The following is a 14819-nucleotide window of genomic DNA, read 5'->3' as shown; positions in this document are numbered from 1 at the left end:
TCTGTAATCATTCCCAGACTTCTTGAGGGCTGGGATCAACTATCTCTGTATCTCAAGTGCCCGGCGGAGTGTCCAGTACATGTTATGTAATTTTTTGAAATTTATATTTTTCCTTTGGGTTGAAAATAAATTTTTATTTATAGGACACATTTATTTACATCTAAGCATCAAAACATGATATATTTTACAGTTGCAGGTAATTATTATAGCAATGTAGCAACATGCTGTGGTTTTACTGACCAAGTTTCTACTAAGATAACTATTAGCTTAATCTTAGTTTAGTAACCTTGACACATAATTTTAAGATATTTATAACCAGCTAGTTTTAGAGATGCCATCAGATTAACCCCAAAATGTTTAGTAATTCCAAAAGTTTCATATTTTACCATATTTACTTTTCAAAGATGATTGAGAAGGTGTTTGGGAGTCTTCTCTTCAAATATATATATCTAAGTAGTAGCTCTCTCTTCTCTGTAAGTGTTTCATATAGTGAACTATTAGAATTTCATTATATTCCTTTGACTTACCAATTTGTAGTATTTATGTGTTTTAGAAGCTGATTATTATAAAATTTCGAATGTCTGGTCATTAAACTCCTGAACCTAGGCAAAAAGTTGAAGAATTAAGACAGCCCTTTAATGAAGAAACGCTGTTTCATTAATGTCATTTGATTTTTTATTATCTTTTAAAACAATATACTTTGTAATTAAAAAGATGCTGCTGTTTACCTGGGACATTCTTATGTGGTAAGAAGAACTCTGAAATGACCTAGAATATGTACCATTTCCCCCGTTGATCCTTAGTCTTTGATAGTGCTTATGGGTAGAAGTGTTTCTTGTTTTACTGTGTATTAGCCTTCCCTTATTGGTGCAGAGCTCACCATAGTAGTATCAAATTTTCATAATTTCTGGATTATATTTTAATTGTATTTTCTGTGAACTTAACTACATTAAAAGAAAAAAGATGTAAAGTCACTGAACACTAAACACATAACTAACCAATTGATTTAAGGGACAATTTTTTGGATGTGGTATAAAACTGAATACTTTGATGCCTATTTTTAAAAAGTCCTCAGTTGAACGGATGTTGACTATACCTTGGCAGATTTATAGATTAATTAGAATAAAGTCTTAACTGTCCTCAGCTTTTAATCTATTTCATAGTCTTCCCTCAATTGTCTTAGTCTGGAATTTTCTTCCTTTCCTAGGTAGATGTCCTCAACTTAATTTGTTTGTTGAGCATCTGCTATGCACTAGGCATTCTGCAATGTGCTGAAGATGCAAATAGGAAAAAAAGATGAAGCTGAATATATTTAAAAAATAGATATTAGCTCTTCCTAGTTACATTTCTGTTTTCTCAGGTCATCCAGATTATGTACTTGGTAGATAAGATATGGTGTGCTTTTGGTAGGAAGAGGCCAAGTTACATTTTTGTTTAAATCAAATATTATTTGTTTTAGTTTGTGAAAGCAATCAGGGATACTGATGTGTCGAGGAAGGAAAGAGGACTTTGAATCCAGATGTCTAATAGAAATGACATAATCACAGTTTCCTAACAGTGTTTAAAAAATTGTTTGATAAGTAAATGTGACCAGATAACTTCCCTGAAATTTGATTCAAAACATTTTTTATTATTTCTAATATGGAGATCAATTTTATGTTATCAATATTTATTGAGAGAAAAAGATTGATGTCAATAGTTATTTAGCAGGTAAAATATGGTACTCACAAAATATATTTATTTATTTGTTCTGTCATTAACTGTATGTAATTTGTATGTGTGTGTGTGTGTTGCCGGTAAGAAAGCACAAAAACCTAACACAATTAATTTTACATGTTATGTGTTTTTTATTTTGTTTTTTCCCCATTATAGCTTCTACCAAGTATATAAACATAGCAGAAGCAGAATCTTTTGGCTGTGGGGAATGGAAAGCAAATTCTAAAACTTAAATCATATCTACTTATGAGACTTTAATCATATGATCTGTTTTTGTCATTTTAAAATTATAGAAATCTTAAAATATATTTTTCTGTTTTTGATGTTTTTCAGTATTCATCCACAATGCGATACCTTTCATAGGGTTTGGCTTTTTGGATAATGCAATTATGATTGTTGCAGTAAGTTCTTTCAACCCTTCTATTTTGAATTAATAAAGAAATGTGGTCTAAATTTTCCTAATAATTTATATATTATAGTTGTAAAACTTTAATTAACAAATGAATGACTATTTTTAGCTGTATTTCATGTTAATTAGACTGTAGCTCAATTTTAAGGCATTATATCTATTAATCAAGACTTTTGGTAAAGCATTGACAATAATAAACAGATATTCATTGAGTCTGTATTATTCTGTTCTAGTTTCAACGTTATTAAAGAAAAAAGTTTGTAAAATTTTCTGATGTCCTTTAATTTTATCAGCAGTTCTCATATGTGTATGTTATTAATTAGTTCTTTGTCCAGTTTTCCCATACAAAAATGTTTACAAGAGTGTTTTGGTATTCAGTTTATCCATTTAACTCAAAGATGATTTAAGTTTCAATTCAGAATACTGTAAATGTTAAGGCCTTCAGTCTGTTCCATCAGTGTTAAAAATTCTCTTTTGCTGAAGTTATTTTCATTTAAGGTTGTTTCTTAAAGGTATTGTTTAGTCTTGCTGCTGTTTAGTTTTAGGAATGGTCAATTGACCTTTCTTACTCTTCTATGACATCTTTTGTCAATAGATGTCAATAGATGTCAACCCAATTTGGGGTTTAGATTAGAAAGTCATGATGAAAATACATGTCCATCATTAGTCCACGAGGAAAATGCAGGTCTTCTGAAGCTGCCTAGTCCTGTATCCAATTCTCCTCACTGACTTGAAGTTTTAAAAAGTCTAAAAATTCTAGATATTGTGTAGGAAACTGCTCAAAAAAAAAAAAAAGAAGTGATTTGAGGATTATCAAGGAAAAAATATTTGAGAGATGCCAGGTTTTTTTTTTTTTTTTTGTCGTCATTTGTTTTGTTTTTTGTTTCAGTGTTTTGACGGTCACATGTACTGTAGGTGGGTAGAAATAGAATATTTGGTTTTAAAATAGGGATGAAAGTATAGTTTACATTGTATAGATTATAAAATTTGCTTGAAGACTATCAAATTGGTTCGCTCAAGAATGGCTTTCTTCACTATATAGTCTTAGTTTATGTCCAGATTGATGGGGATCAGATATCCAGAAATTGTAGCCATTCAGCTGGTTGAGGAGACACAAGGTTTACACATCAGGAAGGCATCTCACTTGGTAAACAGTCATAGAAGATACTGTTGCGTGTACATAATTTAAAAGTGATAAGCACCCATTGGATGGATGATTCTTGAGCAGAGTAGTCTGGTAAGAGCATCTAAAATATAATTTCAAAATGCTAGCTTTTTGGCTGATTATGATATTTTCCTAATATGTATATAAGAATCAGGATGATTAATTTATATATCTGTGAATAAAAGGAACTTTTTCAACCATGCCATACTACCTTTTCTGAAATAAGTAAGCCTTTAGTAAGCCTTGAGTTGGTTAGATTATTTAAATTGTTAATGTAAATAAAATCTAATTTTATTTACTATTTATAGAAAAACCCACTATGATTAAATTATGAACTGTCATTTAAAACTTGGTATATTCCTGAATAGATTGGATTAAAGCTTCTCTGTGACAATTTTACACTCAGTATTTTAATTCTGTATTGAAAGCAGGTATCCCCCCATTCTACCATCTTAATAATCTTTTTATTTTTTTGGCCTCAGTTGAACAAACCTTAGATACTCAAATGATGAAAAACTATCCTTGCTAAAGGGAAGCATTGAGATGATATATTTTGCTTAAAGAGGGGGACAAGGAGATTTTGAAGAGGGAGCAGAATAGGGAAACTGGGTAGTTTCTTAGGTCCTGAATAAGACCTTCACAGTATGGTCTTGGGGATTCCCTGGTAGCTCAGCTGGTAAAGAAACCGCCTGCAATGCAGGAGATTCCGGTTCAGTTCCTGGGTCAGAAAGATCCCCTGGAGAAGGAAATGGCTACCCACTCCAGTATTCTGACTTGGAGAATTCCATGGACTGTATAGTCCATGGGGTCACAAACAGTCAGACACGACTGAGTGACTTTCACTTTCATCAACTTTCAGTATGGTCTTACTATTTCTTTGAAATAAATATCTCCAGTAACAGATGGGCTGTGCTGAGTCACTCATTTGTGCCCAACTCTGTGACCCAATGGACTGCAGCCCGCCAGGCTCCTCTGTTCCTGAGGATTCTCCAGGCAAGAATACTGGAGTGGGTAGCTTATCCCTTCTCCAGGGGATCTTCCCAACCCAGGGATTGAACTGGAATCTCCCACATTGCAGGCAGATTTTTTATCAGTTGAGCTACCAGGGAAGCCCCAAGAAACAGATATCTGTGTTTAAATACAGTTACCAATTAAGACAGAACAACCACACCCACATTCTAAAGTCAAATTATTGTAATGTTGTTCCTATCTTGTGTTACTCAGGCCTGTGTCTAATTATTAGTGTGACTAGAGTGGACTGTTTTTCTAGGCCTGAGATGATTGACTCTAACTCAGTAAAATTTGTTTTTCTGGTTTATGTTGAAATCCAGTTTCACAGACATCACTAGTTTTTTATTTATATAGTACTGAAATAAGTATTTAAACTACTGGCTTAAAACTGATTAAGAGTAAGAGGTGTGGCAAAAATATCCTGTGATAATTGCAGAATAATTCAGAAACAGTTAAATTTTCCAGAGAGACTTCTTTTAATAGACTGTTAAGACTAAAAATCCATAAATAATATAACTATAGAATCTATGAAAAGGCAAATAAGTGAACATTGTTATCTTAAGAATTTTTTTCACCTTTTTTAGTTAAACACTAACTGCCATTGTAGGATAGCTATGATTGTTTGAATATCTTCAAACTAGTTAGAAAGCTAGTTAAGAAAAGCTTCTTTTTAATGTTTAATTTTTAACTGATTCTTTTTTTTGTATTGTGCCATTTGATGTTTTTCCTGTTAGGTATACTTTCTTGACTGCTACCCTAATTGCAATCATGTAAACAAATTCCTATATAATTTCTCATAGTAGATTTGACTTTTATTCTTGGCTGCTGTTCATACTAAGCTTGTGATTTCATAGTTTTTTATTTTTGTGTTGTTGGATTGCTTTTTATAACTTAGATTTTAGTGGGTAGGGGGGAATTCTTTTCCTTACAATTTAATTAGGACAGAATTGATTAGAATTCTAGAATAGATGAATAAGATTAAGGTGACGAACCAAGTACAACTTTAAGACAACTAGTACTAGATTTATTTATAATTTCTACCCCACCTGTTAACATGAAATTTGATGTTATTATGGGAAAAAGGAAAAGAGTGGAGATTTCATTGCCTTCAAACCAACTTTGAGTTTACATGAAGCTTTTCATGCTATTAGAATCATCTTCAGGTTTCTTAAATTCAACCAAGTGATTAAGCATGTAAATGCTTTATAAATACATGTGTTGGCAGACAGATTCATTTTAGGTAATTTCCAATGATTCATTGCTGTTAAAGATGCTGTGTTTATTTTTTATACTTTGTAGCTGTCAGGTGCTTCTCTCCTATATTAATACTCCAGGGTATTTTGCATCCATGGATAAAGATATTTCTTTGTGCCAGTTTTCTTTTTCTTCAGAAATCTGTTTCTTTGCGTTCCTTTACAACCTTGTAACTTTAATGCCTGGGAGACCTTTACATCAGGCTATTTGGTCCATACTCTACAGGAATTATATTTTAAAGGAGTGGAATCAAAAGGCTTAGGGGAAGGAAAATTGAGGAAGTTAAACTTAACTTCTCTTCAGTTTTGTAAATAAATGCGTAATGCCATATTACTGTATACCAGATAGGGCATTCTCTTTTGTTTTTCCTCAACAAATACTGAGATTTGTAGGGCTTTTTTTTTTTTTTTTCTCTATAAGTATCATTGAGATTTAAAAAAATTTTTTTAGAAATTTTCAACCATCAATATTTAAGAGAACTTTTGAGAAGTCCATTTTTGGCAGTATTGCATAAAGGTTAGAACTGAATTAGCACAATAGGTTCTAGGATTTCTTTTTTGCTGTATCTCTATTGTACTGAATGCTATTGTTGCTTGTAAATGAATTATATAGTCTCATTATCTAGTGATTAAAGAGCTAAATGTTTTAAGGATAATTTTTGAAGTCTGATTTTTTGGGTCCTTAGAAACTGGTCTAATCTTTTAAATCTTTTATAAGGTAGATACCAATAGTATATAATTGTATCATTCAGAATTTAAAACTTAGGAGAGTTGGTTGTCTTTGTGTTCAAAAGCATTAAAGTACCTTTCTGTAGTAGGAAAATATAAATTCTAGATTATTAATGATGAATTGTATTGCTCTGTGTGTTGCTATTTTTTATTTTTATGAAGGCTTAATTGTAATGAATAAAATATTGATGTTATTTCTGCATGAATGCATATATTTAATAAGTGATTTGCATTTTATGTATATGCAAGTATACATATATGCAGGTGATTTGCATTTTAAGTATATGCATTTTATGTATATTATATATAACTGCTGTAATAACATTGTTTTATCTGTTTTATTAATGCTTTGCTATTCTTTTATAGTCACTTCAGTTTAAATTTTTAAGATTAATTTCTTTGTAATTGTTTTTCAGGGAACCCATATTGAATTGTCTATTGGAATTATTTTTGGAATTTCAACTATGGCAGGTATTTAATAATAGCAGTGTTATTATTCCATTGTATATTTATGAAACATTTTAGTAGATTAAGTATAGAAGAAGATACTTCATTTGAATGAATTTACTCACTGAGATGTCTGTCATTAATAGTTTATCTCCTTAATCCTATCTTTTAATTTTTAATTTTGTACATGTAGTATGCATTTTTCTGAGAAAGTTTGGGTACTTTATGTTAGTTAATGAGTAACAATAATCTACTATATTGACTGTGTTAAAAATTTTTTTTCTATTAATTCAGTGTTACCCTAAAACTTTCCTACCCATTTTCTCTATCAAATTATTTATTTTCAAGTTGGGAAGAAAAATCAAGGAAGGAAACACAAGAACAAAAATCTGATTTGATTCTTTCTCCTTCTTTCCCCACAAATACCACTCTACTCTTCATGATGGTGGGATTTGGGAACAATTCTGTGTTGTGTTACTATGGAACATGTGAAGTAGATGAGTAATGAATGAGACATTTCTTCTCCTTGATTTTCTTGAATGTCATAGCTGTACATATAGCTTTACTCTTTAACTTTCAAGTATCCAAATTCCCTTAAATATTGTCTGAAAGTTGAACTACAGAATGTTATGCAGATGTTTTAATATTGAAACCAAACTGGAAACTGGCTGCCACATCAGGAAAAAAACTACTAATTGATGGAGGTTTATGAGTTACTTTGGATATAGTCATTGTAGCTTAGAAAGGTGGTAACTCTTCCAGACTAGTGCTTTATTGATTACACGGTGATCTACTATAGTGATTTTTCTGACTTTTATGTAGTAATTCACTTGTCCATTTTTCATTTTTTTAGCTGCTGCTTTGGGAAACCTTGTGTCAGATTTAGCTGGTCTTGGGTAGGTTCACTTGTGCATGTGTATACTTACTCTCTATTCTCCATTCTCCTTTAATTGGGAAGGATTTTGAAAAGGGACACTTATTTTTGCACGTGTGTTTTAGAACTAAATTTTTTAAATTAATGTTTCTAAATCAGCAGCACTAAATCTTTGGTGTGCATCAAATATAGATGCCTAGCTCACATCTCAGTCTTGCAGAATTAGTGTCTCTAGGGATGGGGCCCTGACATTTGTGTTAAAGAATCTTCTCAAGCAATTCTGATATGTGTAAAATTTTTTTCTAAAACTACTGTAAAGTAAGCAGAGTTGAATTTTTCATTTCCTGAAATGTTTATATGTATTTTATAAATATTTCTAAGGGTGAGACAGGACTAAAAGTAAGAAACCCTATCATTATTTCACACCCCCCGTCCTCCCACTAAGTCCAAAGATAAGAAATATGGCTCAAATATGAGGATACTGACTGGGCATATTCTCTAGAGAGAGGAATTTTCAAAGCAAATAATGGCCAAAGCTTACATGGACTTGGCTAATTTTTGCTCGTTTTATTCCATGTGGCAAGAAGGAATGATGAAACAAACTGAGGGCGCCTGCTCAGAAAAGGCGAGCTTTCTCCTTCTGTTTTTACATTTTCTCTTCTAAGCAGCAGATGGCCTGGGCTATTCCCTGAGCTTGGGGAAGCCTAGGAAGTATGAATTAGACAGAGTTGGCATTAATTATTGTGACAAACATACTCTGTCTTGCTCAGTCTTTGGTTCTGTTTCTTCCTCTTTTTTTTTGGTTCATTTTGATGGTAAGTTTTGAGATTTGAATTTGCATCTAGGAGCAGTCTACTTAGCCCTATAATCTAGGAAAAGGCAGCTTTATTCATGATCTAACTCTGTATGTTAGACATCTGCACTTGAGTATGGGGCCACAGCTACTGTTCAAAACACAGTTTCTTTGTTCTGGGCCAAAGCAGAAATTTTGTATTCCTGGAATTTCTGATGTAAACCTACAGTGATATTATCCCTTAAACATTCCATTTCCCAGTTTCCAACATTAACGTTTACAATGATAATATTATAGATTTGTTGGGACTCTTCCATCTAAGAACTATTTCTCCTCTGCCTTAAAAAAATACCATTATGTAGTAAATACCACATTTTATCAATCTTAGTTGCATAGGTTTTTAGAATTTAACATATCTAATATTGGGATCCATTTATAATTGATGGTATGCATAATTTAATTGGCAAATTTTTTCTTTCTTCCAGTTCTGAAAGTAAGATTGTATCCAATAAGCAATGGCCACTTAGAAAATAACTTGAAATTACCCTGAAAATTATAGGCTGTTTTTCTTAGTATATCAGTCTGATAAATTTCAAGAAAACTTTTTTTCTGGTGACAGTTATTAAATTGTATGTTAAAGTGCATTGCTTTGAATTTGGATTAAATGCGTTAATTGTAATTGTAAAATTTTTATATACCTTGAATTGTTCTTTTTAAAGCAGTGGTAGAGAGTAATTACTCTTAAGTCAGTTAATTTACCTATATTAAATATGTCAATCTGGAAAATATTAAACCAAATATATGTATATACAATAAAGATGAAAATTGTAAAAGAATGCTTACACCATTTCTGGAGTATACAGATATAGAATTATCTTTGTTGTAGTCATGAGTTTTTCATATGTGAGGACATAGTTTTTCATATGTGTCTCTTTAAAAACTTATTTTCGGTCCTCTTGTATTTTTTTTTTATTTAAAAAAAATTTATTTATTTTAATTGGAGGCTAATTACTTTACAGTATTGTGGTGGTTTTTGCCATACATTGACATGAATCAGCCATAGGTGTACAAGTGTTCCCCATCCTGAACCCCCCTCCCACCTCCCTCCCCATCCCATCCCTCAGGGTCATCCCAGCGCATCAGCCCTGAGCACCCTGTCTCATGCATCGAACCTGGAGTGGCAATCTGTTTCACATATGATAATATACATGTTTCAATGCTATTCTCTCATATCATCCCACCCTCACCTTCTCCCACAGAGTCCAAAAGTCTGTTCTTTACATCTGTGTCTCTTTTGCTGTCTCACATATAGGGTTGGATGGCATCACCAACTCAACGGACATGGGTTTGGGTGGACTCTGGGAGTTGGTGATGGATAGGGAGGCCTGGCATTCTGCAGTCCATGGGGTCGCAAAGAGTCAGACATGACTAAGCGACTGAACTGAACTGAACTGATACAGGGTCATCGTTACCATGTTTCTAATTTCCATATATATGCTTTAATATGCTGTATTGGTGTTTCTCTTTCTGACTTACTTGTCCTCTTGTATTTTTAAAGACTTGCAGGCTATGTTGAAGCTTTGGCTTCCAGGTTAGGCCTATCAATTCCTGATCTCTCACCAAAGCAAGTTGACATGTGGCAAACACGTGTTAGTTCACATTTGGTGAGTACTTTGTGTGGTTTATGATAATGAATTTGGGTAGCCAGAGCAAGACACTGTATATAATTCAGTCCCTTGAGAAATTTGAGATTAAAATTTATTTGAGTGGAGTTTTTAACAAAAACTGTCCAAACCCTAGTAGGTTTCAGAAAAACTAATCATTGACTTTTTTTTGTAAGCATACTTGATTTTTGAAAAAAATCTTTATATGATTCAGTTACTGTTGAGGAATATCAGTTATGTACTGAGACTGAAGGACATAAAATGAGTAATAAACTATAGTTCTTTTTGAGCATTGTATAGGTAAAGAATCAGACATATTAGAACAAATTATAATTTAGTGTGACATATTCAGTAATAGAAATGTACACTGGATATAGCAGAAGCACCAGGAGAAGAATTAAGTCTTTGTGGAAAGAAATTTCTTTTAGTGGGGAGATTTCTTGGTGTATTTTAGTTCTAAACTTATTTTTAAATTATTGATGAGACATTTATTAGGTGGGAGAGAGAATTGCAAGTATATTGATTAGCAAGTAGAAAGGTATGATGATAACTAACTGGAAGTTCCTGGCAGAGAGAGGGACTGCATCTGACTAATCTCTGTCTCCCTGGTACCTGCCATAGAGTTTGGTACTTTGTAGATTCTCAGTAAATGTCTGTATGAAGATGTAAAACTTAATTGGTAAGTATTTTAATCTTAATAGTCATCATAAGAATGCAACATTTAAAAATCATTTACAAAAATTAAATAAATTTTTCATAATATAGGTGAGGTCACAGAAAAATTGTGTGTATGTAGGCATATAAATATATTGTGGTGGGTATATACATATATTTGCAGTTTTGTCTAGAATAGACAGCAAAGCAGTATAATTATGCACAGATATTCATATTATTTGATTTTTAGATAAATCATTGAGGAAGAACTATACACTGAAATGTTTATTGTTCTATCACTGACAATAGCAATGATTTTTAATGGTACGAAGAGCTTTAACATTTATTATAGGCCCATCAATTCAGTGGAATTTAAAAGTTTTTGTATTAAGTTTATGAAACAGTCTGAAAAAGAGGTTTTCATAACATGTGTGACTGGTGGGGGGGAGGCGGAAAGCAGTAAACAAAGTTATGTTTACATAATGATTAGCCCTACATATATAATTAGGTGTACATGGGGATAAATACTGAAAAGGAATATATACAAAGGACAGCAAATCCAAATATGTTGAGAGTACTGGGTGAGATTTTTCATTCCTTTCTATCTTCTGACTTTAAAATATATGTGCATTTTTAAGGTATTTTCTATTTGAATACTTCTCTAATGTTATTTTTATGGCAATTTGAAAAAAATTTTTTAATTTTTTTCCTGGTTGCCTTGAACTTTACATATTATTTGTTCTAGAACCTTTTTGTATGTTATTTTTTAATTTAAGTTAGCATGATCAAAAGAAATATAGCAACAGTTGAATTATATAGTACATAGTAATTTTTATCATAGATACTTAAGCAGATATTCCTCTTACAGGGATAAAATAACTTTGAAAAAATGTTTTCTTTTGTTTCCGTAGGGTAAAGCTGTCGGAGTGACCATTGGCTGCATTCTAGGAATGTTCCCTTTGATCTTCTTTGGAGGAGGTGAAGATGATGAAAAACTGGAAAAGAAAAATTAACTCACGTAGAATACCTTTAAAAAGATGTAAACTAATGTACCTCAGTTATCAAATATGCTGTCAACAGCATTTAGGAATTAAGACAGTAACAGTGTATAGATAACGGGATCAAATAATTCAGCATGTATTATGGAAAACACTAACTTATTGTGGCTTGGTTTTCTTAGGACATCTTTTTAAAAAATTTTTGTGTAAATTGGTAAAGTGCTTTTTCATCAATGGCAGTCAACATTTTACCTTTTCTTTTTCTTTATATACCAAAATACCATTTAACTATCAGTTGTTGATGTACCGTGCTAACTTGAGATTTACCTGTTTGTTACTTACCATGTGTACACGCATGAAAGCATTTTCTGTCGTCATTGTCCCCTACAGTTACAATTCAACCTTAAAATTTTTTCCAAATTACTTAAGATGTTTAATATCAGTTGAATATTTCTTTTTTACTCTCTTTTTGGCAACATCAATTTTGTACTGTTTCACAGTAAACATTTACAATCATCTAGTTTCAGTCATTTTTTTTTAAAACTCTCACATCTATTCAAAATGAACAGACTTTAAGTACTTATCACTCATTTTAATTTTCTGACCTCTCAGTCTCAACAGCCGGAGATTAATTAGGATGAACAATTAGTTTTAGTCTCCCTACTACATAAGAACATATATGTTAAGAAGTGCATTATTTTGAGTTGGTTTTTATACTTTTATTTTCTCAACTTTGAATAATTATGTAGTGGTTTTTTACTCCTATGGGAAAGGAAGTCATTAGAGTGCTTCTAATGGGGATTGTGAGATTTAGGTCAACTAAGAGGTTTCACACGACACTTGGAAAGTTACGAGGCTAAAGAAGTTTTTTTTCACAGAAGTATAAAATGGAAACTGTTAAGAAGGTCTATAGTATAATTGGTGAAGTTGAGGTGATGTGTGTAAGGTTAATTAGTACAAATAATATTGTTTGGGAATGCTCCTCCCCTCCAAATGTCTTCTTATATGAGTTGAATGAATTTGAATCCTAATGTTATATCTTCTTTAGCAGATTTTATTTCTGGATAACTTCTTTTGAGGTGAAAAATAAATATTTTGTATTTTACTTTTTGCTATATATATATATATATATATAGCCTAGTAATCAAAAGATGTATGAGGAAAAATTCTTTCTCCCATTTTTCGTTCCCTTTCTTTTTTTGTGGCGTTTAAATCATATTCTACATTGAAGTTCCTTATGTCCAGTCTTGTGTATCTGACCTAAGTGTAGCTAGAATTCACATCTATATTTGTGAGTCATAAATTTTAATTTTATGAACCTGTAAAGTTTGTTAGCATGTGATCTGTTACACATGCTAAAAAATTACTCTTAATTGTAAGAGTACTTAAATATATCACAGAGGAGAAAAACAAATTAAAATTACTGTTTGGGCCACTGAAACTATTTACTTTGCTAAATAGATGAAAAAGAAGGGAAGCTTAAAGATGGCTGTATTTATAGCTACCTTATTTTAAAGTTTTATTTGCACATTTGCTTTGAACTCTTATTTTCAGAGGAGCTGGTTTCTCTCACAAGACAGGTTGTGATAAATTCTTTTCTGTTTACTTCAGAATTATTTTAGAGCTATCCTGTAGTCATAGATTTTTGAGGGAAAAATAGATCATGTGCTATAAAGATAAATATATAATGTTCTTATTATGTACAAATAATGTGACAGTTTCATTTAATCAAATTAAAATCATAAAACTTAGCATCTTAAATAGAATTGTGGTTTGTATCTCCCACATAACATCACAGACACCAAAAATTTTTTTTTATTATTTCAGTTAATAGGATTAGAGTGATTATTTAAAAAAAATTTTTTTTGGTAAATGTTTAAGTGTTTTTGTGCCTAACTTGTATTGCCAGCCCTGTCTGTTCTCTAAAAACATATGTTATTGTGGTGCTTAAATTTTCTTTTTATTAAGTCCTATATCCAGAAACCTTGCCTGTGAGTTTAGAAAGGGCTTTTGATTTTACTTTCTTTTTTGCTCATGAAAATAACCCAGTCCTGTAGAATCTTTTAGTTTAACTGAGCATCTGTGGAATTATTTAAGATTTCAAAATATGGAATATACAGCCTTCAATTGAAAAGTACTTTAATTTATGGTTATAATAAAATTTGCATAATTCAGGTAATTAGTTTAAAAGAATGGAGCTCTTTCGTCCTTAACCTAAGGTACACATTTTCTTCCTAGTATGGTGCTTTGCACAAAGTGACTTCTGAAAAATGGTTCCCTTTAAGATAATGACTTCATATAATCATTGTTTTATGTTACTTGTTATGAAGAATGTTATTTCAGGTTGAAACTGGAGTTCTTATTTCTCACATTAACTATTTCTTTATTGGGAGCAACTATAACTATGGTTAAATGCAACATGAGCTGCGTCAATACTGTTCATGTGAAATCATGTTGTCTGTGTATTATGATTTATTGACTTATTTATGCATGTAAATTGGGTGCATTTTGTTGCCACTGTATGTTAAACGGTGACCAATGTTTTTACAAAGGAATTGAACAAAGAAAAATACCTTTTAAGAAATTTTGGAATGTGGTTTTGATTTTGAAATTTGATTTTCTTTCTAATCTCAGAAAATCCTGGTTATTCTGTAGCTTAAAGGAAATAGTATAAATAAATGCAGACATGACTGAAGCGACTTAGCAGCAGCAGCAGCAGCAGAAGAGATATCCAAGCCTTCTATATAAGAATGTGTCATTTACTTTACTCCTTTTTCCAGAAAATGAATTTTGAAAGTAATAGAAGTTTATCTTCTGTTCCAAAAGCTTGTGCAAACTATTTTGAAGTAAAATTTCCCCGTTTTAGAATTATAGTTTCTTGCCATCTTAAGAGTGTATTAAATGTAATATAATCTTTTTCTTGACCAATTGGGATCTTACCTAGGATGCAGTAGTGGGTCAATGTAAGGGGGTCAATCATTGTAATACACTGCATTAATAGAATGAAGCAGAAAATACCACATTATCATCTCAATTCTTGCAGAAAAGTGATTTGACAAAATACAGCATCTTTTTGTGTGTGGAAAAAAGCAGTCAGAAAACTAGG

At 31.7% G+C, this 14819-nt stretch overlaps 1 protein-coding gene across 4 annotated transcripts in view; it reads left to right on the top strand.

The window, feature by feature from the left end:
* Positions 1 to 14586, top strand: part of TMEM65 (transmembrane protein 65) — a 45227-nt gene extending 30641 nt beyond the window's left edge. For all 4 annotated transcript variants that reach the window (XM_065902523.1, XM_065902524.1, XM_065902525.1 and 1 more), the window contains 5 exons: positions 2050 to 2117; positions 6700 to 6754; positions 7584 to 7626; positions 9956 to 10061; positions 11627 to 14586. In XM_065902523.1, the coding sequence (XP_065758595.1) occupies positions 2050 to 2117; positions 6700 to 6754; positions 7584 to 7626; positions 9956 to 10061; positions 11627 to 11728 (374 nt within the window). In that variant the 3' untranslated portion in view covers positions 11729 to 14586. The remainder of the gene's footprint in view (positions 1 to 2049; positions 2118 to 6699; positions 6755 to 7583; positions 7627 to 9955; positions 10062 to 11626) is intronic.
* The last annotated feature ends 233 nt before the right edge of the window (positions 14587 to 14819 follow it).

Source organism: Muntiacus reevesi, chromosome 12, assembly GCF_963930625.1.
Source record: "Muntiacus reevesi chromosome 12, mMunRee1.1, whole genome shotgun sequence".
Taxonomy (NCBI): domain Eukaryota; kingdom Metazoa; phylum Chordata; class Mammalia; order Artiodactyla; family Cervidae; genus Muntiacus; species Muntiacus reevesi.
Note: the sequence above shows the minus strand (reverse complement) of the source record. Positions and strands in the feature narration are given on the sequence as shown.